This window comes from Notechis scutatus, chromosome 2, assembly GCF_049901735.1.
Source record: "Notechis scutatus isolate UNSWTSFEM ecotype Mainland chromosome 2, rNotScu1.2, whole genome shotgun sequence".
Lineage (NCBI taxonomy): Eukaryota > Metazoa > Chordata > Lepidosauria > Squamata > Elapidae > Notechis > Notechis scutatus.
This window is the reverse complement of record NC_142010.1, coordinates 3,365,338-3,391,014: the sequence shown is the minus strand read 5'-3', so window position 1 is coordinate 3,391,014 and position 25,677 is coordinate 3,365,338. Positions and strand designations below refer to the sequence as shown.

The 25,677-nt window shown below is 44.4% G+C and overlaps 2 protein-coding genes across 4 annotated transcripts in view; one reads left to right on the top strand and one right to left on the bottom strand.

Moving 5' to 3' along the window:
* Positions 1–370: 370 nt before the first annotated feature.
* On the bottom strand, positions 371–23,374 carry NELFE (negative elongation factor complex member E). Of its 3 annotated transcripts, none has more exons than XM_026686895.2 (11): positions 23,098–23,374; positions 18,862–18,957; positions 17,692–17,764; positions 17,440–17,585; positions 15,215–15,289; positions 11,122–11,156; positions 8,133–8,398; positions 6,158–6,302; positions 2,886–2,940; positions 1,684–1,786; positions 371–532 (listed from the first exon to the last, which is right to left on the bottom strand). In XM_026686895.2, the coding sequence occupies exons 2-11, from the start codon at positions 18,934–18,936 to the stop codon at positions 459–461; spliced, it is 1,047 nt and encodes a 348-aa protein (XP_026542680.2). In that variant the 5' UTR covers positions 18,937–18,957; positions 23,098–23,374; the 3' UTR covers positions 371–458. The 3 variants fall into 3 exon arrangements, with proteins under 3 accessions (XP_026542680.2, XP_026542681.2, XP_087810421.1); XM_026686896.2 differs by lacking the exon at positions 23,098–23,374 and adding an exon at positions 22,819–22,937; XM_087954295.1 differs by lacking the exon at positions 23,098–23,374 and adding an exon at positions 22,200–22,253.
* SKIC2 (SKI2 subunit of superkiller complex) overlaps positions 23,358–25,677 on the top strand; it is a 56,252-nt gene continuing 53,932 nt past the window's right edge. Inside the window, exon 1 of the mRNA XM_026686902.2 lies at positions 23,358–23,779. Within this exon, the coding sequence (XP_026542687.2) occupies positions 23,761–23,779 (19 nt within the window). The 5' untranslated portion in view covers positions 23,358–23,760. The remainder of the gene's footprint in view (positions 23,780–25,677) is intronic.

The following is a 25,677-nucleotide window of genomic DNA, read 5'->3' as shown; positions in this document are numbered from 1 at the left end:
TCCCCATTGTTAACTCTGCTTGATGCTTGGCCAATGTTGAAGCTAATAAATTGCTTTTTGTTATTCAAACGAGGTGCTTTTTCTAGCCTGGTTGCCTCAAACCTTCCTTTATTTCAGCTGCGGAAACAACTGATGAAAACAATCCCCCCATTTTCTGTGGCTAAACCACATTTAGAAAAATCTTGAGTGTTTACACTTCATCTACATTTTCTTTCAGACTCACCCACCCCTGTAGTTATAGAACCGGCCTGTTTTCCAAGTTGGGGGAAAGCCTTGAGGTTCAAGCTTGGGTTAAAAAGACACCGAAAAGGACACACTGCTTTCCAAAGCCTCACTCCTAAAACTGGAATTAGCATGGTTCAAAACGTTGTTTTGTTTGTTTTTAAAAGCCACCATTTATTTGAATCATTTAAAAGAAAAGGCAGAGAGCGGATGGGGAAAACGGGTCTTCCTACGCTTCAGAAGTTCTCTTCCTTGTAGATAACCTGGGATCGCTTGTCTTGATGAGAACCATTGATGGTGTTTATCACAGCTGGAAAAAGGAAATGATAACACATCAGCGATCCGAGCAAAAGATAGCTAGCTTTTGGCTTATCCCAATTCTGGCTTTACCTCCCAAAAGGAGAAACCATGCAAAGCCTGTGGCATAAGGCCCTCCTCCTCTTCCTCCTCACCCCAATTTGGGATGCAGAAATATTTTGGGAGGGAACCTCTGATGCCAAATCCTAGTGATGCTAGAGACCTAAGCACCTTTATTTAGTCTGTTCCCATCTTAAGATTTTCAAACACAAGCAGGCACAATGTGAAACGGCACTTAGATGCAGAGAAGATTATTTGGGCTGGAAGTCTGTAGAGATTCTCAGTCATCCAGGTCATGGGTTGTCCCAAAGCTGCTTTTTCAGGAGGCAATTGGATTTTCTTGTTTTTTTCTTTGAAGACGTTTTGCTTCTCATCCAGGAAGCTTCTTCGGCTCTGACAGGAGAGTGGGAAATAGGAGGATTTATATCCTTGCAGACAGCTGGTCATTTGTACCCTTTTAGAGCAAGGGTCTTCAAACTTGGCAAGTTTAAGACTTGTGGACTTCAACTCCCAGAATTCCCGAGCTAATATGAGTGGAGGAGGAATTCTGGGAGTTGAAGTCCTTAAGTCTTAAAGCTTGAAGACCCCTGTCTTGGAGGGTCTTCAAAGAAAAAACAAGGAAGTCCTGTTGCCTCCTGAAAAAAAGCACCTTTGGGTCAACCATAACCTGGATGACTGAGAATCTCTACAGGCTTTTAGCTATACAATTTGGGATGGACACCCTTTGAATGGTGTGGGAGCAGGAATGGATTTCCAGAGGGAAATAGCAAACTGCAGGAACCAAGAGCACCACTCAGGTGACCCTGAGGAGACACAGATAAACCTCCAAGTGGCCTCAATGACTCTCTACAAAGAATGCAAATGACCAGCTGTCTGCAAGGAGTATAAATCCTTCCATTCCCCACCATCCAGTCAGAGCTGAAGAAGCTTTTTGGATGAGAAGTGAAACGTCTTCAAAAGAAAAAAAAAACCAAGAAAGTCCAGTTGTCTCCTGAAAAAAAGCACCTTTGGGATCATTTGGGCTGCTTTTAACATTAAGGTAAGAATGGCCTGGGGGACTTGTTGGCCATACTCCCACGCTTCTGTCTACGACCATCTCCTCACCCAAAGTTCCCCACACGGAGTTGCCGACGGCCACATTCAGCATGGGCTGCTTGCGAGCGATGCTAACCATCAGCTTCACATCTTCCACCATGGTCTCGTTGAGCTGGGAGGAGACAAGACACACAATCAACTCAGACCAACTTTGAGAAAAACCAGAGTCTTCCCTGTCTCTGGGAATGGCCTGTAAGACTTAACCAAGCCAAGATCCATCATCCTATCGTGATGCAAGAGAATGGAAGGGAGAGGGGAATAGGGAGGGGCTGTTCCAGCTATAATACGGCCATCCAAACAGATATTTGCAGAGCAGAAAATGATGGAGGGAAACGGGTGCTCCAGCACTGTTCCTCCTGATTTTTTATTTATTTATTAAATGTGTATAGCGCCCATCTCACTGTTGAAGTGACTCTGGCCGACTTACAAAGTGATAAAAAATATAATATAAAAGCCATTAAAATTAAAGGAGATTAAATCAAGACTAAAAACTGTTAAAGTTAAGATAAATTAAATGAAGACTAAAAACTAAAAGAGAATGGGAGACACGGGAGTGGAGGTTTTCTCAACCATTCCCAGCATAGGCCGTCATTCGTTCATCCATTCATCTTCCTTCCTTCCTTCCTTCCTCCTTCCTTCCATCTCCCTTCCTTCCTCCCACCCTCCTTCCCTCATCTTCCTCCCTCCCTCCCTTTCATTTTCTTCCCTCCCTCCTTTCTTTTCATCTTCCTTCCTTCCATCTCCCTTCCTTCCTTCCTCCCACCCTCCCTCCCTCATCTTCCTCCCTCCCTTCCTTTCATCTTCCTTCCTCCCTTCGTCCCTCCCTTTCATTTTCCTTCCTCCCTCCCTCCCTCCTTTCTTTTCATCTTCCTTCCTCCCTTCCTCCTTCCCTCATCTTTCTTCCTTTCTCCCTTCCTCCTTCCCTCATCTTCCTCCCTCCCTCCTTCCCTTTCATCTTCCTTCCTCCCTCCCTCTCTGCTTGCCTGCGAACATATCCAACAAACCTTCCTCCTCCTATTTTCCTCACAACCACCCCGCTTTTGAGAGTGAATTGGGCTGAAAGACAGTGACCGGCCCAAGTCACCCAGCTGGCTTTCACGGCTAAGGCGGGACTTGAACTCATGGTCTCCTGCTTTCTAGCCTAGTGCTTTAATCATTATTAGACCATACCGGCTCTCATCTTACCCATAAGATAACCCCTTCTCCAATACCTGAGCAATAGCTTGATCTGCTGATTCAATCTTGTCATAGGTCACAAAAGCACAACTGAGAGTGGGGGGAAATAAAATAAAGAGCAGTTAGTGGGGGTGGCACAAGCAGTCAGTGGCACAAGGAACCACGGTCAATGTGGGCCAAAGTTACAAATCTGTCCCTCTGATCTTAGTGGAAAAAGAAGAAGGAAGGAGAAGGAAAGGAATTTTTTGACCCCATTATGGTTGCTTCTAGCAACAACCACCGACTTGGATCATCAGTACATATACCTTCCTGACATTCCGGTCTTTAAAAACCTGGGAATTCACATTTTTTTCAGCATGTCAAATAAGATTAACGCACGTTTAATCATTCCCACATCTTCTGTTTAAAAAAATAACAATCCCATTTTGTGGACTAAAAATTTAATCTGAAATTAACACCTATGACTTGCATTATATCACATTGCCAGTATTTTTCAGCCACAGCTTTTAAGATGCGTGGACTTCAATTCCCAAAATTTTCCAGCCAACATATTGGCGGGAAGGGGAGGAGAGGAATGAAAAGAAATATCAATTCCCTTCAAGATTTGTTTTTTTTTAAATGTTGCTATCCTCTTCCTATGACTGGCAAAACAATACTAAAAAAAATTCCTCAATTTTGGATACAGATCCTTCTTCATTATCTACCCAATCCTGACAAACAGATCTGTAAGTTTATTCAGTAAAATCAAAGTTCAGTAGGCCATGTTCTTCAATTTAGGAGTTGAGATTTAATGGACAATCTAGCACGAGGGGATTAAACCTTTGGATAACTGTATCATCATCGTATATTCTGAGGTAATGGAAATGAGGTAGCCATCTTGAAGACTGTCGCTATTTACACGTAGCCCTCGACTTACAGCCATCTGTTTAGTAAGCTTTTCATGCTTACAACCATTGTGGCATCCCCACGGTCATGTGATCAAACTTTGGCATGTTTGGCAACTGACATGTATTGCTGATCGTTACAGTGTCCTGGGGTCATGTGATCCCCTTTTGCGACCTTTCGACAGGCAAAGTCAATGAGGAAGCCAGATTCACTTAACAACTGGGTTACTAACTTAACAATGGCAGTGATTCATTTAACAACTCTTAACAGATAACAGATAATCAGAGTTGGAAGGGACCTTATAGGTCATCTAGTCCAACCCCCTGCCCAAGCAGGAGACCCTACACCATTTCTGACAGATGGGAGTCCAATCTCTTCATGAAGGTCTCAAGTGATGGCGCTCCCACAATTTCCGAGGACAAAGCTGTTCCATTGCTTGATTGTTCTCACTGTCAGAAAGTTTCTCCTTATTTCCAGGTTAAATCTCTCCTTGTTTAGTTTCCATCCATTATTCCTTGTCTGGCCTACAGGCGCTTTAGAAAATAGCTTGACCCCTTTCTTCCTGTGGCAGCCCCTCAAATATTGGAAGACTGCTATCATGTCTCCCCTGGTCCTTCTCTTCACTAGACTAGCCAGGCCCAGTTCCTGCAACCGTTCTTCATACGTTTTAGCCTCCAGTCCCCTAATCATACTGGTTGCTCTTCTCTGTACTATTTCTAGAGTGTCTGGCAGGAAAGGTCATAATATGGGGCAAAACTCACTTAACAGCTGTCTTGCTTAACGATGGAAATATGGGGGTTCAGATGCTGTCGTAAGTCGAGGACTACCTGTATTTAATTAAGGAGAGATGGGTGAACTGAAATGTATTTGAATATCAATAGCTTGGGATAACAGTTGGGCTGTTGGTCTGAGCTCCAAGCTTGGCAATTTGGTTGCAAACGTTTCGTCACCATTCGAGGAGACATTGTCAGTGCGCTTTGAATTGTGCTCATCTGTCAGACCACTGGCCTTTAAATACCATTTTATGCGATGCAAATTAGTGTGGATGTTGTTTGTTTGGCTACTTCTGAGTCATGGTCAGACTCCGGACTGTTTGATGGGCTGGCTGTTGTTACTGAGGCATGGTCTTTGTGTCAACCCTGAAGCGAACCTGGCTGAGGCCATCTTTATGGCTTCACAGTTGCCACAAGACAGGGAGGGTGGGGAAATGGTTAGCTGGGGTTTTGTACTCAATACAAAAAAAACTTCCTGTGGGAACCAAGGACATTTCAACAGGTGGCGGAGGAGTAGAGTAACTGAGCAACCAGCCAGCACTTTGATTGGACGATGTGACTGATGACTGAGAGGGGGAAGAGAGGAACTTTCACTTTTTAGTTACGTGAAAACCACAGGAACTATCACCAGTTGGGCCAATATGATGTATCCAATGAATTGTTCTTTGAGGAATCTACCTGCCTTGGAGTTCTGTTTTCAATGAGCGCATGACTCAGGGATGGAATTTTACCGCTTTGGACCGGTTCTATAGAACCGGTTGTTATGATTCTGCACAGTTCGGAGAAATCGTGCCCCTGGCTGGCCCCTCCCCGCCCGCCCCTCCCTGCCCAGTCAGTCCTTATTGCGCATGTGCAACATTGTGTGCCCAACATCGCTGACTGCGTTATTCCCCACCCAGTCACTCCTTCAGTTTTTTTTCTCCTTCCCGACGATCAGCTGTTCCTAGGATCAGCTGTGCCGGGATTCCCCTCACTTACTTACTGCTTCACCCAGGAGGCTTCCCTGAGGCCCAGAAGGCCCCAAATTGGAGCACAGGGGGGGGTGCTGCCTTCTGGGAGTGAAAACGCCCCCCTAGGAGGCTTCCCTGAGGCCCAGAAGGCCCCAAATTGGAGCGCAGTGGGGGTGCTGCCTTCTGGGAGTAAAAACATCCCCCTAGGAGGCTTCCTGAGGCCCAGGAAGACAAAAAATGAGAGGGCGCAGCACCACCACCACATACCCCCTCCATTTTTTGCCTTCCTGAGCCCCAGGGAAGCTTCCTGGGAGCAAACGCCCCCAGGCTTCCCTGAGGCCCAGAAGGCCCCAAAATGAAAGACCAGGTCTCGGTAACAACAGCCAGCCAATCGCACAGTCCGAAGTCAGACCATGACTCAGAAGTAGCCGAACAAACAATATCCACACTAATTTGCAAGACATAAAAAAAGGACTTCAAGGCCAGTGCTCTGACAAATGAGCACAGTTCAAAGCGCACCGATGATGTCTTCTCGAATGGTGACAGAACGTTTGCAACCAAATTGACAAGCTCGGCGCTCAAACTTAACCGCCCCGACGGGTGAATTGTTTGGCAGGATTCTTCATTTCCATGCAAATTTCTACGTCTATCATTTGGACGTTCCTCGGAGATCCCGCCCAGGTTCCTCCCACCACTCACTTGCGGACGCTGTCTAAAGAGAGGTCAATGATCTTCCCAAAGGCTGAGAAAGCCGTGGTCAACATGGCCTCATTCATATTTGCCCCGGAGACGTAGACCGTGTTCCCTTTGCGGGGAAGACGTCCTTCGGGGTAAGAATCCGATCCTGGATAACAAAAGGGGGTGGGGAGAGAAGGGGTTGAGAAATAGTGTGTTATTTCAGTTCTGCCAATGTCCTGCAAACCACACAGAAAGCATTCTTCCCTTTTTTTTTTCCTGCAGAATCGATATTCCGTACAGACTGGTGCATAAACCCCATCCGTGGATAAGCCGACCCTTCAGGTTTTTTTTACCAAAATATTGTGAAAAAAACATGCCACTTATGCAAGGGTCTTCGAACTTGGCAGCTTTAAGACTGGTGGACTTCAACTCCCAGAATTCCTGAGCTAACATGACTGGAAGAGGAATTCTGGGAGTTGAAGTCCACCAGTCTTAAAGCGGTCAAGTTTGAAGGCCCCTGCACTTACGGATAAGCTGACTCTTGAAAATTCTTGTATGCTTTAAATGTCACAATGGGCTTATCCATGAATCATGCATTTGTTTTGGTTAAAAATGTTAGGGTCAACTTATTCTTTATATGCAGGTACTTTTTTAAAAAGTGATTCCCGTATATACTCGCAGAAAAGACCAATTTCTGGGATGTTTTCTGGCACCTGAAATGGTCTTGTACGGTAACCAGTTCGTATTTATGACGGTTGCAGTGCCCCGAGGTTACATAATCCCCTTGTGCAACCTTCCGACAAGCGAAGTCAACGGGGGTAGCCAGATTCCCTTAACAACCGGGTTACAAACTTAAACGATTAGTGATTCACTTAATAACTACGGCAAAAGAACGGTTGTAAAATGGGGCAAAACTCACTTAACAGCTGTCTCGCTAAGCATCAGAAATTTTGAGCTCAACTCTGGTCGTAGGCCAAGGACTACCTGTATACCTTTAATGATGCAAGTCGTTTGCTTTACTCAGGCAAGATTTCTGACTATAGTATAGTTTAGTTTAGTTTATTGTCATTGCACCTCATACAACGAAATTAAATACCATCGTCAGTGTACATTATGACTATGAAAATAAAACCCAAACACACATCCTTCACATTCTATACATTGAATTGAAAACCCCTTGATATTGCATTAATATTGCACTGTGCAGTAGAATTCAATACTTACTGCCCTGGGATAGAAGCTGTTTTTCAGCCTATTTGTCCTTGTTTTATTATCCTGCGCTATCTGCCATATGGCAATAGTTCAGAAAAAGGGTGCCCAGGATGAGATGGATCTTTGAGAATGTTTTGAACTTTCTTAAGGCAGCAGGAGCTATAAAGCTCTTCCTCTTTGGGAGGTCAACCAATGATCCTCTGGGCAATGATGTTAACCCTCTGGAGTGCTTTCCTATCTGCCACTGTGCAACTGGCAAACCATACACCGGTGCAGTAAGTTAAGATACTCTCTATGGTGCAGCGGTAGAAGGTCACCAGCAGTTTTTCATTCAGTTGTTGTTTTCTGAGAAGTCTCAAGTAGTATAATCTCTGCTGGGCCCTTTTGACCAGTGCTGCAATGTGAGCGCCCCAGGACATGTCCTCTTTTACGGTAACACCCAGAAACTTAAAACTGGCCACTTGCTCCACTCGGTCTCCATTGATAAGCAAGGGCTGAATGTCTGATCTGTTCCTTCTATAGTCCACTATAAGCTCCTTGGTCTTATTGGTGTTGAGGACCAAGTTATTGTTTCCACACCACAAAAGCAATCGGTCCACCTCATCTCGGTAGGCAGACTCATCCCCCGCAGAGATGAGTCCCACCACTGTTGTATCATCTTCAAATTTAGTAATGGTATTACTAGCGTGAAATGCTTTTATAGCAGAGAAGCAATAAAAGGAAATTGTTTTGAAGTAACTCAGCCTGATAACACTGCCATCCAGAACAACCAAGTATTTCTTACGACGGAAGCCTTCTCTGTCCCGGTCTCGTTCACGCCCTCGATCTCTGTCCCGGTCTCGGTCTCGATCTCTGTCCCGGTCTCGATCTCGATCTCTGTCCCGGTCTCGGTCTCTGTCCCGGTCCCTACTCCTGTCCCGGCTACGATCCCGGTCATTGTTCCTCTCATGTCCATGCAGACTTTCACTCTGATCGGTTTCTTTGTCTGGATCTCTGCCTTCTTCTGGCTCGTTCTCTGGATCTCTCAGGCTATCGCTGGAGCTCACAAAACTAGGAGAGAAAAAGAAAGGAAGAGAATTTATTCAATAGAGGTGGCGGAATCTGGAGAAGCAGCTAAGTATGGAGAGGACACTGGGTGTCTACTTCTCCAAATCAGAACTGCTGGGGCACAGAAGGAAATAACTGGCATGAAACGGGTTCAGAGTATTGCAGCGTAAATTCAGCGCCAGAAAAGTAAACACAGATGGCTGAGGCTTCATTTAACTTCTTTATAAACACATACAGTAAATATTACAATACCAGTTGTAGATTTCTCCAACATGGAGCCAACTCAAACAGAAGCAGACATGTTGCAGGTTCAGAGCAGAACAGCAACTCAGGAGAGCTCAGAAACAGACATCAGTTTCACTTTAGTTCAGCAGGCAAGCAAGACACCCAGCAGAGGAGAGAAGCAGTTTCATCTTCAATAGACAGACTCAGAGCTTAACATACCTTCAGAGCTTAATATAGAGCCATGCCTAGGCTACTTCTAGTTTCAGTTTCCAAACAGTCCTCATTGGCTGACTTAGTTGCTATGCCTATTCATTGGCTGACCTTGTTACCAAGCTCTATCCCAGTTCATGAATATACTCTGACAAAATGTAACACTTAGCCTGGTAGGCAAAGGACAATCAAGACTGACAGATTTGCAGAATGTGCAGAAATTTTTAGTATTTAGTATTTATTTGATGTGTCAATCACTTACAAGGTACAGGTATAAGAATAAATATAGTTTTGAATACATGAGGTAGATACTTATAAGAAAAATAAAAAAATAAAAATAAATATATTAGAATAAAATAAAAAATAAAAAAATAAAAAATGAACAGACTAAGGCTTGCAATTAAGGAGAAAGAGCAAACTCAATATTGTAGGACATGAGATTTATTTTATCAATATTTAAGCAACAAAAATGGAAGTTAGAAACAGGGAAACAAAATAAAGAAGATGTATTAAAAGAGATAAGTAAACATTATGATTAGTATGTTGATTATTATTTTAATATTGTAGAATATGTGGAATATTACTATTTTAATACTGTAGAATCAATACCAATGTAATGAATGATGCTGCAAATTTTGACTACTGTTCAACAAAGATACCTGTACCCAGACAACACATTGTTCAACCGAAGATGGATTTATTACATTACAAATAAAAAAAATAATTTAAAAAGGCAGGAAAAAAAGATTGACAGATTTGCCTTTTTGTGGTTTGCTTTCAAGCCTTCAAGTATCATATCACTTGCCTTTTCTTTCCTCCCATTCGCTTGCAGGCAAACGTTGAAAAGAGCTTTCAATTTTTAATGTCTACGTCAGGGGTATCAAACTCGCATCATCATGGCAGCGTCACATGACCTATGGGGCCTTATCCCCCTTTGCAAAACGGGACGGGGCCAGCATGTGACACATCTGGCCCGTGGGCCGCAAGTTTGACACCCCTGGTCTACATTATCCTTCCCCAAACGCTTTGCAAAGGGCTACTTTTAGCAATGTCATTCTCAACTCTTTGCATTTGACCTCCATCTGATTTCTTTCCATCTCTTGAGATAACCCTGTTACCATAATAAACACGATATCCCTCACAGTCTCATAAGACTTTACTGAGGTTCTTTTTTTTTTTTTAAAGCTGGGGTCCCCAACCCCCCCCCCCCCAGCCTGGGGCCTGGCGCCTGGCCGTAGACTATTCAGAACCAGGCCACAGAAGTGGTGGGCGAGTGTGTGCACACAGCTGCATTAGGAAAGTTAGGCACGCATGCGCAGCCGTCCCCTCTCCTCCCCCATTGCCACCACCGCCACCTCCAATGCTCCGCCGATCCAGAAAAGGTTGGAGACCATTATTTTAAAGGACTGTCATTCATAAAATAATAATAATTTACAGGGCAGCTTTTTACCTACACACGTAATGGTACTTTGCACATCTGAAGTAATGCCCAGCCAATATGCAGATCTGTGGAGCCCTGGTCTGCATGACATCTGAATCTTTGGTTATTAGCAAAGAGCGACAATCAAAGAATTCTTCACTTTCAAAATTAGTGTTGGAAGTACACATCGATATGTGGAAAAATAACAAATTCTAGTTTTCAGAATCAGTTCCTAGGTTCCCGATCCCTCAATTCTAGGCGCACCTTTTTTTTCCACACCAAAGAACCTGTCGATCTGTTTAGTTCCAACTAAAACCACCAAAACGAAAAAAAGTTACCCTAAACCAGGAGTCTGCAACCTGTGGCTCTGGAGCCACATGCGGCTCTTTTGGCCTTCTGCTGCGGCTCCCTGTCGGCTGATCCCACCACTGGCTGGCCCCTCCCCGTCACTCCTCGGCTGGCCTGAGAAGGTAAGGGTGGGTGGAGACTTGCTCCATATTCCAGAGCAGGAGGTGGGTGGGTGGGAGTGAGTGACGTTAAGTTGGCTATACCCACCCAGTCACACCGGTTGTTAAATTATTGGCTCCCGGTGTTTTCTTCTCTGTGGTAAACGGATCCAAATGGCTCTTTGAGTGTTTAAGGTTGCAGGCCCCTGCACTAAAGAGTGACGGTTGTGCCTCAACACAAAAATGCGCCCTTTATCAACTGCATTTCTCCGACGACTGAACCGATCCTGCTTGCCAAAGCTGGCATGAATAGGAGAAATTATCCTGATAGTACCATAAGTCACCTTATTGGAGAGATGGATGACATATAAATGTAATTGATAAATAAAAGAATAAAAACAAATGATGGTGTAAATGGAACCAACCTCTCATAGAGATACTTCCTTGAGGGGCGCCGGCTCTAAAATGAAAGATGAAAAAAGAAAAGCTTATTAAGTGAGAAATTACATTCTAAGTCTGGTACAGTTATGTGGGTTTTTTTTCCCCGTTAAATGATCACAGTGCTTAGCAAAAGAACTGCTGACTACATCCCTTCTTGATTTAACGATAGAGTTTAAATTGTTATGGATTATTGTTTTAACTATATTATACATTTATTATTCCTTCTTATTTTAAATATAGTACGTAGTTTTAGAGTGTACTAAGCAGAATGAGAATGAAAATTATATATTATTTTAAGTGTTATTTAGGGGAAAGATATAAAGGCATCATACTTCAATCAGTGATTACAGGAGAAATTTTGTGTCAATGAAAAAAGATAATAGATAATTGAAACAGAACAGACAAAAGATATAAGCATAATGATTTAAATTGAGATGAAATAAATAAAATAGAATTAAGAGAGTGAAAAGAGGGGAGAAGCTATATAGAAAATGTAGAATGGTAAATAAGATATGAAATGGTATATAAAGTGAGCATGAATTCAAATTTATGTCTGCACAAAAAGATGTAACCCGGGACTAAGCCGCTTTCCAAAAAGAAGTTTTATGCTTTTGTTTTGTGTTTTGTATGTGTATGTTTGTTTATTGAAAATTAATAAAATTCTTTAAAAAAAAAAAAAAGAACTGCTGACTACAATCATGGTTGGTAAGCGAGGAATACCTGTAGGGGCACTGCCTTGAGTTGTTTAAAACAAAATGGGATATAAATCTTAATTCAAAAAAAAAAAAATCTTAATGCCTTTGAGGAGGGGATGGAGGAAGTGTGGCTAGCTGAAAAGGGAAAGGAAGTTTTCTCAGCGTTCATTTCATCCTAAGCAGAGGTGGGCTGCATGGATTGTAATAACCGGTTTGCCTCGTGCAGAACTGCAAGGGTGAGCGTGTGAGCGCATGAGCGCAGCTCCAAAACGACAGGGATTTCCTGCGCTCAGCAGCTGCGGTGAGTAGAGTGGGCGAGGCATGGACAGCATCTGGGCTGCGTGGGCAAAGCGAGTGAGCCAGATACATAGGAAGGGATAGCAACGGGGCGGGTGGGCAGGCCCAGTCAATGGTCGGAACTACGGGGTGAGCCGGTCCGAATTGGCTGCAGTTCACTATTGATCCTAAGAGAGGATTGTGCAAGTTTCTTGGAAATGTTGATTTTTGGCACAATCCCACAATCCACAGTCTATTTCCACCATCCAGGAGTCGATAAAAAAACTGGTGAAAGGATTAAAAAGCTCCCTAGATCCCTCCACAAGGTGAATCAAAGTTACTAGCTCTTCATGAGAGATGGATGGAGGTGGAGACCCATCAAGGAGCCACGTCTGGTACTATATATGGTACTGTATGTCACATCTGGCAAAGTTTGTTTATTTATTTATTTACATTCCACATTTCTAAGCCACCCATCTCACTCAAGGAGGGTGTTGTGGTTAGCTGGCAGCAGGTGCGGACGGTGGAGGAAAGCGAGGACTCAGATGAGGGGCCAGGACCATTAGGGAGTGGACTGCAGCCTTCAGAAATAGTGGGGGCTGGCAGCAGCGATGAGGAGGTTCCCGAGGAGCCTGTGCCAAGTGCATGTGCGCGCAGGATTGCTCATAGGAAAGAGCAACAGCATGGGTGACTCACGAGTAAGGCTGCAAGGTAATGGCCCCTCCTTCAAGCAGATAAAAGCCAGGTGTGAAACCAACATTCTTTGCAGAAGGCAAAGACATTTTGAAACTACAGCCTCGTGGACATTCTAGTATCTCCCGAGTTTGTATTTGAAGATTCTTATTTTGCAAATTATCTCTTGTCTGTTATCTTTTGGCAAGTCTCGCACAGTTTGGCAAGGCTTGTGCTTATCACAGCTAATTATTTTGTAAAAGCATGACAAGGTTTCTGTTCTTTTTGAATAGTGTTTGTCGGAAAAGGGCGTGGGTCAGAACAGAGGGGCCCTGGGCAGTATGCAGTAAAACATTGAAATCTAAAGCAGTGTATAAATTTTTTTAAAAAGTAAAAAAAAAAGTTTACAACTTATAACATTTTTCTCCCCTATGGAAACAAGAACAATTAACCCTGTTAAAAATTGGTTGACAAAGGCCAAGGGAGGACTGTCATGGCATTAACCAACTCTTATGACTGCATGTTCCTTTGGGCGCTGTTGCCAAAGTACACAGAGCCATGTTTTAACCCGCTTTCTGGAAGGCCAGAATGGAGAATTGGAGGGGGGGGGCTGTCTCACTTGTGGTGGAAGAATTTTTCAGGAGGGTAGGGGCAACGGCAGGGAAGGCTCTCTTCCTTAGACCCAGCCAGTAAAATTCTTAAAACGGACAATGTCCATAATACACTGTCTCTGCCTGACTGGGTAGAGGACAGGCTGATGTGTTGGGATGATAGGTAACCTGGCCCTATGCCAGGTAGGGCTTTATAGGTCATAACTACAGGGAGTCCTCAAGGTACCACAACAACTGAGCCCAACCTTTTGATTGTTAAGTGAGCTTTGCCCCATTTTACGATTTTTTTTTTCTTGCCACGGCTGCTAAGTGAATCACGGCAGTTGAGAAGTTAATCACCCGGCGGTGAAATGAAACTGGCTTCCCCATTTGGCTTGGCGTTGCAACCTTGAGCTTTGAGTTTGAGCTTCCGGTTTGAGCTTCTTCACATTTTTTTCAGTGCCGTTGTAAACTTGGAATGGCCACCAAACAACTGTGTGTAAGTCGAGGACTACCTGTAACACCTAGAGCCGTGATGGCGAACCTAGGGCACGCGTGCCACAAGTGGCACGCAGAGCCATTTGTGCCGGCACGTGAGCTGCAGGCAAACTTACCTCACTGTGCATGCATGCGCCTCACGGCTGATTTTTCTGCTGGGTTGAGGCCATTTTCAGCCTCCCAGAAGCTTGGAAAAAGCCTCTGCAAGGCTTTTCAGGGCGAATAGGCCCATTTCATCACTTCCTGTAATACCGGAAGTGACAAAACGGGCCTATAATTCATCCTGAAAAGCCTCGCAGAGGGTTTTTCCAAGCCTCTGGGAGGCCGAAAAAGGCCTCAACCCAGCAGACAAATCAGCCGTGAGGCGCAATGCAGGTAAGGGGGTGGCGGGGGGGGGGATTGCGTGCGCATGCGCAGGGGGTGTGGAGGGCACGCACATTGCATTCTGAGTGCTAGCATGCAAGCCCCAAAAGGTTAGCCACCACTGACCTATAGCAACAGTCGTAAATGTTACGTTGCCAAGCATCTGAATGTGGATCACATGATCATGGGTATGCTGCAATGGTCGTAACTATTAGAAAACAGGTCATAAGTCACTTTTTTTTCAACGATGTTGTAACCTGCGAAGAGTCACCTTGAATTGGATGCAGAAGCAAACTGGCGCCCAATGCAGTTTGAGGAGCAGAGGTGTTACTTGTGCCCTTCTTTGGGTACCCGGTATAATGTCAACTCATACAATATTTCTATGGTCTTTTAGAGTTGCCAACAGAAAGGGAGGGGGGGGAGCAGTGCGACAGCTTGGAAACTAAAACTGCATTCCATAAAAAGTTTTCAAAGATAGTTAACTAGGTGACCGAAGTTTCTGTCATGCAAAAATCTAACTGGAGAGCATGATTGATGACTCTTGGCTATGGATGTGTTCCATTGGAGAATATGAATTACGATACACCCAGGGGGTGGGGTGGGGGAAACCAGGGTCAAGGGTGAGAATGAATGTTGTGTCTCAGAGTTGGCTTACACCCAGGCAGTGCCAGACATGTTAACCCCCAATAAATCCTTTTGAAGTTTTGGAAGTTTGGCTCGAGACTCATGATTTAATTGGGGTTAAGTGCCAGAATCCTGACATTTAGCTCACGTGGCCGCACTCAGCATCACAGGTGAAGTTTCTGGATACTTTTCAAGGGTAGCCCCATCATAGTAGTCCACAGAGGAGAAGACCGGGGTAGGAGCGACTGAACGGATATTCTGAACCTCTGAACGGATATTTTGAACCGCTGAAGGAGAACTACGCAAGCACTGACCTAAACCAATTTCCCACCCTGATTAGGGAATTGTATCTCAGTTACCTCTTGGGAATCGTCATCCGCTGAGACGCTGCGCTGAAAGGGCTGGTAAGTTGGGGCAGACCCCTTCTTGGTCTCCTAAAGACAAACAGGCATTAAGAAGCAAGCTAAAAGCAACCCCAACCCACTAGAGGTCTATGGAGATTCTCAGTCCTCCAGCTCATGGTTTGTCCCAAAGGTGCTTCCCCCCCACCCACCCCCCGAGGCAACTGGACTTTCTGATTTTTCTTTTGAAGACGTTTCGCTTCTCATCCAAGAAGCTTCTTCAGCTCTGACTGGATGGTAGGGAATGGAAAGATTTCTGCTCCTTGCAGACAGGTGGTCCGTTTGCATTCTTTTTAGCCAGTCGTTAATGTCACCTGGAGGTTTTATCGGTGTCCTCAGGGTCCCCGTCCCCCCCCGAGTGGTGCAAATGGGTGTGTGGAACCTTCTTGGAATGGTTGAAAAGGACTGTGTTGTAGACCAGAGATGTTGAATTCAAGGCCTGGGGGCCGGATCGGGCACGCGGGGGGGGGGCTGAGATCTGGCCTGTGGGGGCTACCCTGGTAATAGCAAAGGACCGGCCCAGGATGCCTTTGCCAGGGAAACCGGAGCTTGTGAGGGCGACACACCGGCCCTCCCGAGCTCTCTTTTTGCTGCCAGAGGGTAGCAGGAGGCCATCCCAGCCAAAAACGGAACTCATGAGGGCTGCGTACAGTTCCCCGACCTCCATTTTCTCTGGCAGAGGGTTGCAGGAGGCTGTCACAACCTAAAACAGGAGACCATTTTCGCTGGCAGGGTGCTCAGGCTACCACAGGCAACCCCCCCCGCCAACACAAGTGACGTCATGCTGGCCATGCCCACCCTGACTACGCCCCCCCACCCCGGGCCCTCCCAAGGTCAAAAAAACCACCCTGAGGCGACACCCTATATGAAACCGAGTTTGACACCCCTGTTGCAGATTGAAGATGGATGGTGTTATATCCCTCCCCCTGCATTTAAAAGACACAGGCCCCTCTTGGGAGGACAGCAAAGTCATCATTTTGGATGGAGAGGACCGCTGGTTTGAAAGAAGGGTCAAATTAGGCCATCTATGCCAAAACTGAACACGCCCTCTCTCAGCAGAGGGGGAGGAAGACGACATCATGATCTGTGAGAGGGATCTTGGAGTCTTAGTGGACAACCACCTAAATAGGAGCCAGCAGTGTGCAGCAGCAGCCAAAAAAGCTAATGCAATCCTAAATTGCATTAACAGAGGGATACAATCGAGATCAAGTGAGGTACTGATACCCCTCTATAAAGCCTTAGTAAGACCACACCTAGAGTACTGCATCCAGTTTTGGTCACCACACTACAAAAAAGATGTTGAGACTCTAGAAAAAGTACAGAGAAGAGCAAGCAGGATGATTAGGGGACTGGAGACTAAGGCATATGAGACTAAGGCATATGAAGAACAGTTACAGGAACTAGTCTAGTGAAGAGAAGGACCAGGGGAGACAGGAAAGCAGTCTTCCAATATTTGAGGGGCTGCCACAGAGAGGAAGGGGTCAAGCTATTTTCTAAAGCACCCAAAGGCCACACAAGGAGTAATGGATGGAAACTGAACAAGGAGAGATTTAACCTGAAAATAAGGAGAAACTTTCTGACAGTGAGAACAATCAACCCATGGAACAGCTTTGTCTTCAGAAGTTGTGGGAGCGCCATCACTTGAGACCTTCAAGAAGAGATTGGACTGCCATATGTCAGAAATGGTATAGAGTCTCCTGCTTGGGTGGGGGGTTGGACTAGATAACCTACAAGATCCCTTCTAACTCTGATTATCTGTTATCTATCTCTGGTCTACAACACAGTCCTTTCAACAGTTCCAAGAAGGCTCCACAAGCCACACCCATTTGCACCACTCAGGTGACCCTGAGGACATAGATAAACTTCCAGGTGACCTTAACAACCCACTGGCTAAAAAAGATGCAAATGACCAGCTGTCGGCAAGGAGTGTAAATCCTTCCATTCCCCACCATCCAGTCAGAGCTGAAGAAGCTTCCTGGATAAGAAGCAAAACATCTTCAAAGAAAAAACGAGAACGTCCAATTGCCTCTTTAAAAGGCACCTTTGGCCCAACCCACTAGAGCAGCCATGTTGGCTGAGGAATTCTGGCACTTGAAGTCCACAGGACTTAAAAAGTTCCCCAGGATGGACACCCCTGCATTAAGAGTGTTTCTCCTGCACCTCCTTGCATTAACCCGGCTTACTTTTGGCTTCACCTTCCGAGTCCAAGAGCGTTTGAATCCCGAGTTCTTGTTCTCAACCTTAATGGCACTGATGGCCCCCGTTTTCACCAGCATCTTGGCTTGTTCTGTGGCTGTCGCGGTGTCGACTACTGGCTGATCTGAGATGGCTGGAAACAGGGAAGAAAGGGAAAAACTCCTGTCCCCAAATGGGCAACATTGGCAGGAGGGCGCCTCCCTCACAGCAGCCCATCTTTTCACCGAAGTCCGACTTACATCGTTTAATTCCTCCCTGGATAGCCTGACTGGTTGAACCCTGCTGTTTTTTTAAGGCCATGAGGGCCTTTTTCTGGATGGGAAGAAGAAGAAAATAAAGTCACTAAGTGATACGCATAGTCCAACATCCCTTCCTTCCCCAAAATAACTTTGGCTAGTCCGTTTATATCCTACTAGCTTGATACTCGTGGTTTCGTTACGAAATGATGTGGTCGGGCTTAGTTTATGGGGAGGAAAATAAAGTGGGGGGGAAATTCTGCCTCTGCCTACCAGCATCCATCACTATTCATCTGGCTAGCGTCCTGTCAGTGTGTGAGAGAGATGAGGGCTGTTTGGAAACTGTAACAGTATTTGCTGTATGAGCAAGGAGACAGCAAGGAGCCTGGGTGTGGCTTAGCTCAACTGTTCTGTACTAAAGCTGGTTGCTTACTGTGAAACTGAAACGCCTCTCCTCTGCTTGTGTTTTGCATTTGGAACAGGTTTATTTTCAGGTGGGGAGTAGGAGTAGAACCCCTTAGCATCAGAACATGTTCGTAATAATAATATACGAAATACTAATGCTCTGATGGTCATTTCAAAACATCCTTTCTTAGTGACCACCTAGAAGCCAAGAGGAACAAACGTGCCAAATTTCAAGTCTGTAGGCTTTACGGTTCTGGCGGAGATTTTGTGATGATGCGTGAGTGGTATTTCGCTTTTAGGTATATAGAAGATTGTACTATACATCTGGCTGACGTTCAACCCCTTGATCTATACAGGGGGTCCTCAACCGACGCCCACAATTGAGCCTAACATTTCTGTGGCTAAGCGAGGCAGTTGTTATCTTTGCTCCGTTTTATGACCTTTCTTGCCACACTTGTTAAATGAATCCCTGCAGTTGTTAAAAAGAGAATCTGGCATCCACGCTGACTTTTGTTTGTCAGAAGGTCACAAAAGGTGGATTACATGACCCCGGGATACTGCAGCTGTCATAAATACGAGTCACGTTGCTAAGGGCTCGAATTTTGATCACGTGACCATAGGGATGCTGCAACAGTCGTGTGAAAAAGAGGTCATAAATCTTCTTTTTTTCTCCAATGCCGTTGTAACTTCGCTAAAGGAACTGTTGTTAAGTCAAAGACTACCTGTACTTAATAAGAATAATTTCACCCTCAAGGTGAACAAGCTCACCTTTTTCTTAAGCTTGGCAAATTTCTTCTGCAGAGCCTCCTCATCTTCTGTTAACCCAGGTGGCAAAACAATCATGATGGAATGACACAGTACTGCCTAGAATTGAAAACCAAGGAAGGAATCAGTCAGGTAAAGCTCCGTATTTGATTGCTGATGGCTATACTCCTTAGAATTAGCAAATACACATTTAACATATTTTACCATTGCATTTCATATTTGTATATTTTATCGCTGCATTTTTTTCTTGTAATGTATTAACACTGCAATTTCTATTTGTTAAAGCAAACGTGTTACAGGTATCCCCTGACTTACGACTGCAACTGAACCCAACATTTATGTTGCTAAGTGAGACAGTTGTGAAGTCATTTTATATGATTATTAATCTTCTGCACTATTACATTACACTATTTCTGGTAACTGCCGGAATCCTGACAATTACGCTATTAATATTACTAATAATAATTATTAATAATTACTGATATTAATAATTATTATTACATTAATCTTCTACACTATTACACTAATACTATTAATCTTCTCATCCTTCCTATCACCCATCTCTTCCCACTTATGACTGTATGACTGTAACTTTGTTGCTTGTATCCTTACGATTGATATGGTTTCCTACTATATTTGATTGCTTATTGTACCCTATGACTATCATTAAGTGCTGTATCTTATGATTCTTGATGAATGTAGTTTTTTTCTTATGTACACTGAGAGCATATGCACCAAAGACAAATTCCTTGTGTGTCTAAGGAATTTTATTGGCCAATAAAGAATTCAATTCTATTCTATTCTATTCTATATACTATTCTATATCCTATTCTATTTTCTATTCTATATTCTATTTTGTATTGTATTGTATTGTATATTCTATTTTCTATTCTATTGTATTCTATTCTATATTCTATTCTATTTTCTATTCTATATTCTATTCTATTTTCTATTCTGTTCTATTTTCTATTCTATTCTATATTTTGTTCTATATTCTATTCTATTTTCTATCACTGAGTTGTTCAGTTAGGTAACACGGTTGTTAATGAACCGGTTTTTTCATTGATTTTGCTTGTCTGAAGACTGCCAAAGGTGATCATGTGACCCCAGGACACCCATAAATATGAATCAGTTGCCAAGTGGGAATTTTGATCACGTGTCCATAGGGATATGCTACATGGCTATAAGTATGAAAAATGATCATAAGTCATTTTTGTCAGTGCTGTTTGGGCACGCTATTCTCTTTCCTGCCCTTGCTTAAAAAAGCAGCCACTCTTTTGTTTTGTTTTTTGCAGTGAGTCCCAAACTTAGGCTCATGCAGGTCAGTGGTGGGATTCAAAATTTTTACTGCCGGTTCTGTGGGCATGGCTTGGTGGGTGTGGCATGGCTTGGTAGGCGTGGCTTGGTAGGTGTGGCAGGGGAAGGTTACTGCAAAATCTCCATTCCCTCCCCATCCCACTAACCTGCTTTCCAGCTCCATTCTCTTGTGCAGGGCAACCAAAGAAGATCCAGCCAATCAGCTGGGACTCGGGAGGCGGAGAATAGATGGGGGCGGGGCCAGTCAGAGGTGGGATTTGCCAGTTCTCAAAACTACTCAAAATTTTCACTACCGGCTCTCCAGAACTGGTCAGAAGCTGCTGAATACCACCTCTGATGCAGGTGGTCCTTGATGCTCCTTGACTTACAACCACAACTAAGGCCAAAATTTCTGTTGCTGAGCAAGACATTGGTGATGTGAATTTTGCCCCATTTTACGACCTTCCCTGCCAGCGCCATCAAATGAATCGCTGCAGTTCTTCGGTTAGTAACTCGGTTAAGTGAATCAGGCTTGCCTGCTGACTTGGCTGGTCATAAGGTCGCAAAAGGGGACCTCATGTGACGCAGGAAGACTTGTAACATCCAGTCGTAAAGATAAGCCTCTTGCCAAGCGTCTCAATTTTGATTATGCAACCATGAGGACACTGCAATGGTCATAAGTGCGAAAAATTAAGTCGCTTCATTTCAATGCCTTTGTAACTTTGAATGGTTGCTAAATGGACTTTTGTAACTTGACAACTACCTTTACATCCATTGTGTATTTTAAACATAAGAAGACATCAAACCACTCTGTAACAGCCCTTGATGTTTAGTCCATTGAACTCTGGTAACTGTATCTAAATTTATAAATTTGTTTCAACTTCTACCCTCAAAATGAAGCTATAGGGCAGGGATCCCCAACCTTTCACGCCCGCTTGTGCCCGGTTCCGACATCAGCTGGGGCGCCCATGACCGGTGCCGGCGTCAACTGGGCGCCGCCATCTTTTATGACGGCGCTTCCGGTGGCGTCACGGAGCGCTGTTGCGTCATAAAAGATAGCATACGGCATAGCACTTCTGGTGAGCTTTTTCGGGTGAAATGGCTTTCTACCCGGAAAGCTCACCGAGCGCTGGCGCCGCCATCTTTTTATGGCGAAACAGCGCTTCCGGTGAACTTTCTACCGGGCGCTTTTTTACCAAAAAAAGATGGCGGCGCCCCAACAACTCCAGCGGCCCGGTAAGGGTTGTTCAGCGGACGGTACCGGTCCGCGGACGGCACGGTTGGGGACCCCTGCTATAGGGGACACTGCACATCAGAACAACTAGAAACAAGGACAGTTTTTCCCCCTGAATGCCATCACTCTGCTAAAGAAATAACTCCCACAACACTGTCAAATTACTTAATAAGATTGTATTACTATTCTTCTTCTTATCTTTCCTATTACCTACCTCTTCCCACTTATAACTGTGTTGCTTGTATCGTTACAATTACAGCTTCGTTGTACGAGGTGCAATGACAATAAAGTAAACTAAACGAAAAGTAATTTGGATTGTTTATTTGTTTTCCTAGTATGTTTTGATTGCGTATTTGTAACCTATGTATGATTTCATTGCTTAGTAACCTATGAGTATTACTAAGTGTTGAACCTTATGATCCTGGATGAATGTATTTTTTTTCTTATGTACATTGAGAGCATACCCACCAAAGACAAATTCCTTGTGTGTCCAATCACACTTGGCCAATAAAGAATTCAATTCAATTCAATTCAATTCCCATTTCCTTCCATTCCTATTCTATTCTATTTTTTATTTTATTCTATTCTATTTTTATTCTATTCTATTCTAGTTTTTATACTTTGATTTTTATTGCACTGTTAGCTGCCCAGAGCTGCCGCTCTGAATAGCGAGACGGGCAGTGTTATAACTTGAATACATAAAATAAAAATAATCCGCTGCAGCAGTCGTGTGAAAAAGGGCCCTACGTCCCTCTTTTCAGTGGCCCCGTAACTTCGGTCACTAAACGAACCGGTGTACATTGAGGACTACCTGGACAAATCTCTGTGGATTCGGCTGCAGTTCCTAAAGGTTTCTGAGTCCGTGTAAAGCTGCGAATGGATCAAGAGGGCTGCAGCAGTCATCAGTGTGAAAAACGGTCCCAAGTCCCTTGTTTTTCAGTGGCCCTTGTAACTTTTGAACGGGTCACTAAACGAACCGTTGTAAGTCGAGGACTTACCTGGACGGTCTCCCTGGATTTGGCTGCAACCCAAATCCCGGTGAGTTTTGCCACGGACTCAGGAACCTTTAGGAACCCGTCAAATACAGAGAGAGAGAGAGATCGTCCAAGTAAGTCTTCGACTTTACAATGGCTTGTTTAGTGACGGTTCGACATTACAAGGGCCAGTGAAAAAAAGGGATTTGGGGACCCAATTTTCACACTGACGGCTGCTGCAGCAGGTTACCTTTATTTATCTCTTCACAGGGTTATTGGGAGTCAGAAACCTTTAGCAACCGCAGCCAAATCGAGAGAGACCGTCCAGGTAAGTCCTCGATTTACAACAATTTACACTCACCCCCACCCCCCGCGCTCACCAGGATAGGCACTTCCGGGGTGACGTGGGATGGGGGGGGATCCCGGAGTGGATTCCTGGGCGTGTCAGGGACTCACCTGCAAAGGCTCCAAATTGGAGGAAGCCCCGGATTCGAACTCGCCTCACCCGCCGTCCGCGCCTATGAATCCCTGGGACAACGTAACGTTCCGCTCCGGACCCTCCCACAATGCAGCGCGCCTTCCCAGGATGCACCGGGAACCAGTTTTCCCCCTCCTCCTCCCCTCTTTCCCTAGGAACTGGCGCCGAGCCCGTCCCAAGATGCATTGCGGCTCAGGCCAACGCTGAACGCAACGACGGTTGGGAGCCCCCTTGCTTTGATTCCGCCCCACACTCACCAGTCGTTGTTTTTAATGGCTTGCCTTTCAGTCTAGAGTCGACCCTTCCCAAAATGGAGGAGGAGGAGGAAGAGTCGTGAGGAGGCTTAATTTGCATAAGCCGCCCAGCGACGCGAAAGCTATTGGCTGAGAATTACAGGGACCTAACCCTTCAGAGGCACGAGAGCGGAAAAAATCGGCAAGGAAAACAAGAGAGAGGGCGTTCTCGATTTGCATACTTGGGCTCTCATTGGCTGAACCATGACACAGTGATGACGTTCGAAGCACGGGAGGATCCGAAGCCGAACAGTTTTTTTGTTTTTTGTTTTTAAATCCGTATTTGAATGAAGAGCTCATTGGCTGCCTTCGGGTCGAGTGGGGATTTGCATGCTGATTTGCATACAACCCCGCCATTGGACAGCGGCTCTTGTCTCGGTTAACCAATCCGTCCCTTCGTTCGAAACCAAAGCCACTTTTCTCCTACCAGGCTTCCGCCCTTCATTGTGATTGACCAATCCCGTTTCACTTCCGCTTACCGACGTACCAATGTATACCACCGCTTTGAGAAACAGGGCTTGGCTTCAACTGCCCTTCCTTTTGGTGAGGGGAAGGTTCCGCCCTTAGTATGACAGCCCGGAGGGGAGAGTTTCCGGGTCGGTCCATGAGCGAACCGTGGCAGCTGAGATGGATCTGGAGAGGATAGGTGAGGACCCGGTAGAGACCCTCCTGCGTCTGACTGAACTCATATAATGGAGCTTTTAAAAAATATTTTGCAATTGGTCCTGCTCGTTATTATTATTTTCCCTAAAATTCTCTTTAAAATGTTTAAGAGAATATTTCCCATCCAATTGTCTTCTAGATCTAGTGGATTGCAACCCCCATATTCCCCAGCCCGCACATGCAGTGGTTTGGGATTATGGGGATCGTGGTCCAACATTTATTTATCTTATTTATTTATTTTTGTCAATTGCTTACAAGATAATAGGTATAAGTAAAAACATAGTTATGAATACATGGATACATATAAGAAAAATAAAAGAAGAATAAGAGAAACAATAGGACAGGGACGGTAGGCACATTGGTGCGCTTATGCACGCCCCCTACAGGCCTCTTAGGAAAGGGGTGAGGTCAATAGTAGACAGTCTAAGGTTAAAGTTTTTGGGGTTTGGGGAAGAAACCACAGAGTCAGGTAGAGTATTCCAGACATTGACCACTCTATTGCTGAAGTCGTATTTCCTGCAATCAAGTTTGGTGCGATTAACCTTGAGTTTGTATCTATTGTTTGCTCTTGTATTGTTATGGTTGAAGCTGAAGGATTCATTGACAGGTAAATCAATACTATACTTAGATCAGACCGAGGTGGCGTAGTTCTAGATTTTCTAGAATTTCAAGTCTGGTGGCATAAGATATTCTGCAATGAGTAGAGGAGTACTCTTCTTGTGAAATATTTCTGGACTTTTTCAACTGTGTTAATATCAGATAGTAATGTGGGTTCCAGACTGATGAGCTGTATTCGAGTATTGGTCTAGCAAATGTTTTGTTTGCTCTAATTAGTGTAATATTACCAGAGAAAAAAGCTACGTAAGATTAGGTTAGCAACTCTTAACGCCTTTTTGGCTATGTTGTTACAGTGGGCTCTAGCACTTAGATCATTAGAGATGAGTACTCCAAGATCCTTGACAGAGTTTAGATCCTCAACAAGGTCTTGACTATTCAGCCTGTATTTTATTTTCTGATTTTTTTTGCCAATATGTAGGGCAAAGCATTTATTTGTTGAGATTTGAAGTTGCTATTTGTTTGACCATTCTGATACATAGTCAAGGTCTTTTTGAAGGGTAACAGTATTGTCTGTGGTGTTGAATAGCTTTATATCATCAGCGAAGAGAACGCAGTTGTTCTTGATATGATCACAGAGGTCATTTATGTAGAGTATGAAGAGAGCTGGTCCTAGAACACTGCCTTGGGGGACACCACTGTTGAAGGTGAATTTGATAGGACCTCCAATTTTGACCATTGTTGTCTGTTTGACAGGAATGCTTCTTTTTTTTTTTTAAAGAAACTTTATTAATTTTACCTTTAAAACAACCATTACAAATGTTGTCTGTTTGCAGAGGCCAGGAAAGAAAGAAAGAAAGAGAATGGAGAAGAGAGGGGAGGGTGGGGGAGAATGAGAATGCTTCTATCCAGTTATGCAGGTGTCCAGAGATACCGTAAGATTTTAGTTTTAGGAGTAGTTTGTCGTGTACCACTGAATCAAAGGCTTTACAGAAGTCTCTGTAGATTGCGTCTATTGCTTTGCCCTGATCGAGTTGTGTAGTCCATATGTTTTTGCAGTGTAAGAGTTGCAGATTACAGGATAGTTCTTTCCTGAAACCAAATTGTTTATTAGAGAGTAGATTGTTTGTCTCTAAGTGGAGGATAATGGATTGGTTAATAATTGATTCCATGACTTTACAGGTGGCACAGCATAAAGAGATTGGTCTGTAATTTTCAACTAGGCTGGGGTCTCCCTTTTTGAAGATGGGGATGACCGTGGCTTGTGATCATAGTTTTGGCAAGGAGCTGGTCCTGAAAGATTTTCCAAAGATTATGCTTAGAGGT

Coding starts and splice junctions, on each gene's coding strand:
- NELFE (XM_026686895.2), bottom strand. CDS start 18,936: ATGATTGTTTTGCCACCTGGGTTAACAGAAGATGAGGAGGCTCTGCAG. Junction 17,765..18,861: donor TTGCCAAGCTTAAGAAAAAG/GTGAGCTTGTTC, acceptor CTTCCCATCCAG/AAAAAGGCCCTCATGGCCTT. Junction 17,586..17,691: donor CCAGGGAGGAATTAAACGAT/GTAAGTCGGACT, acceptor CCCTGTTTCCAG/CCATCTCAGATCAGCCAGTA.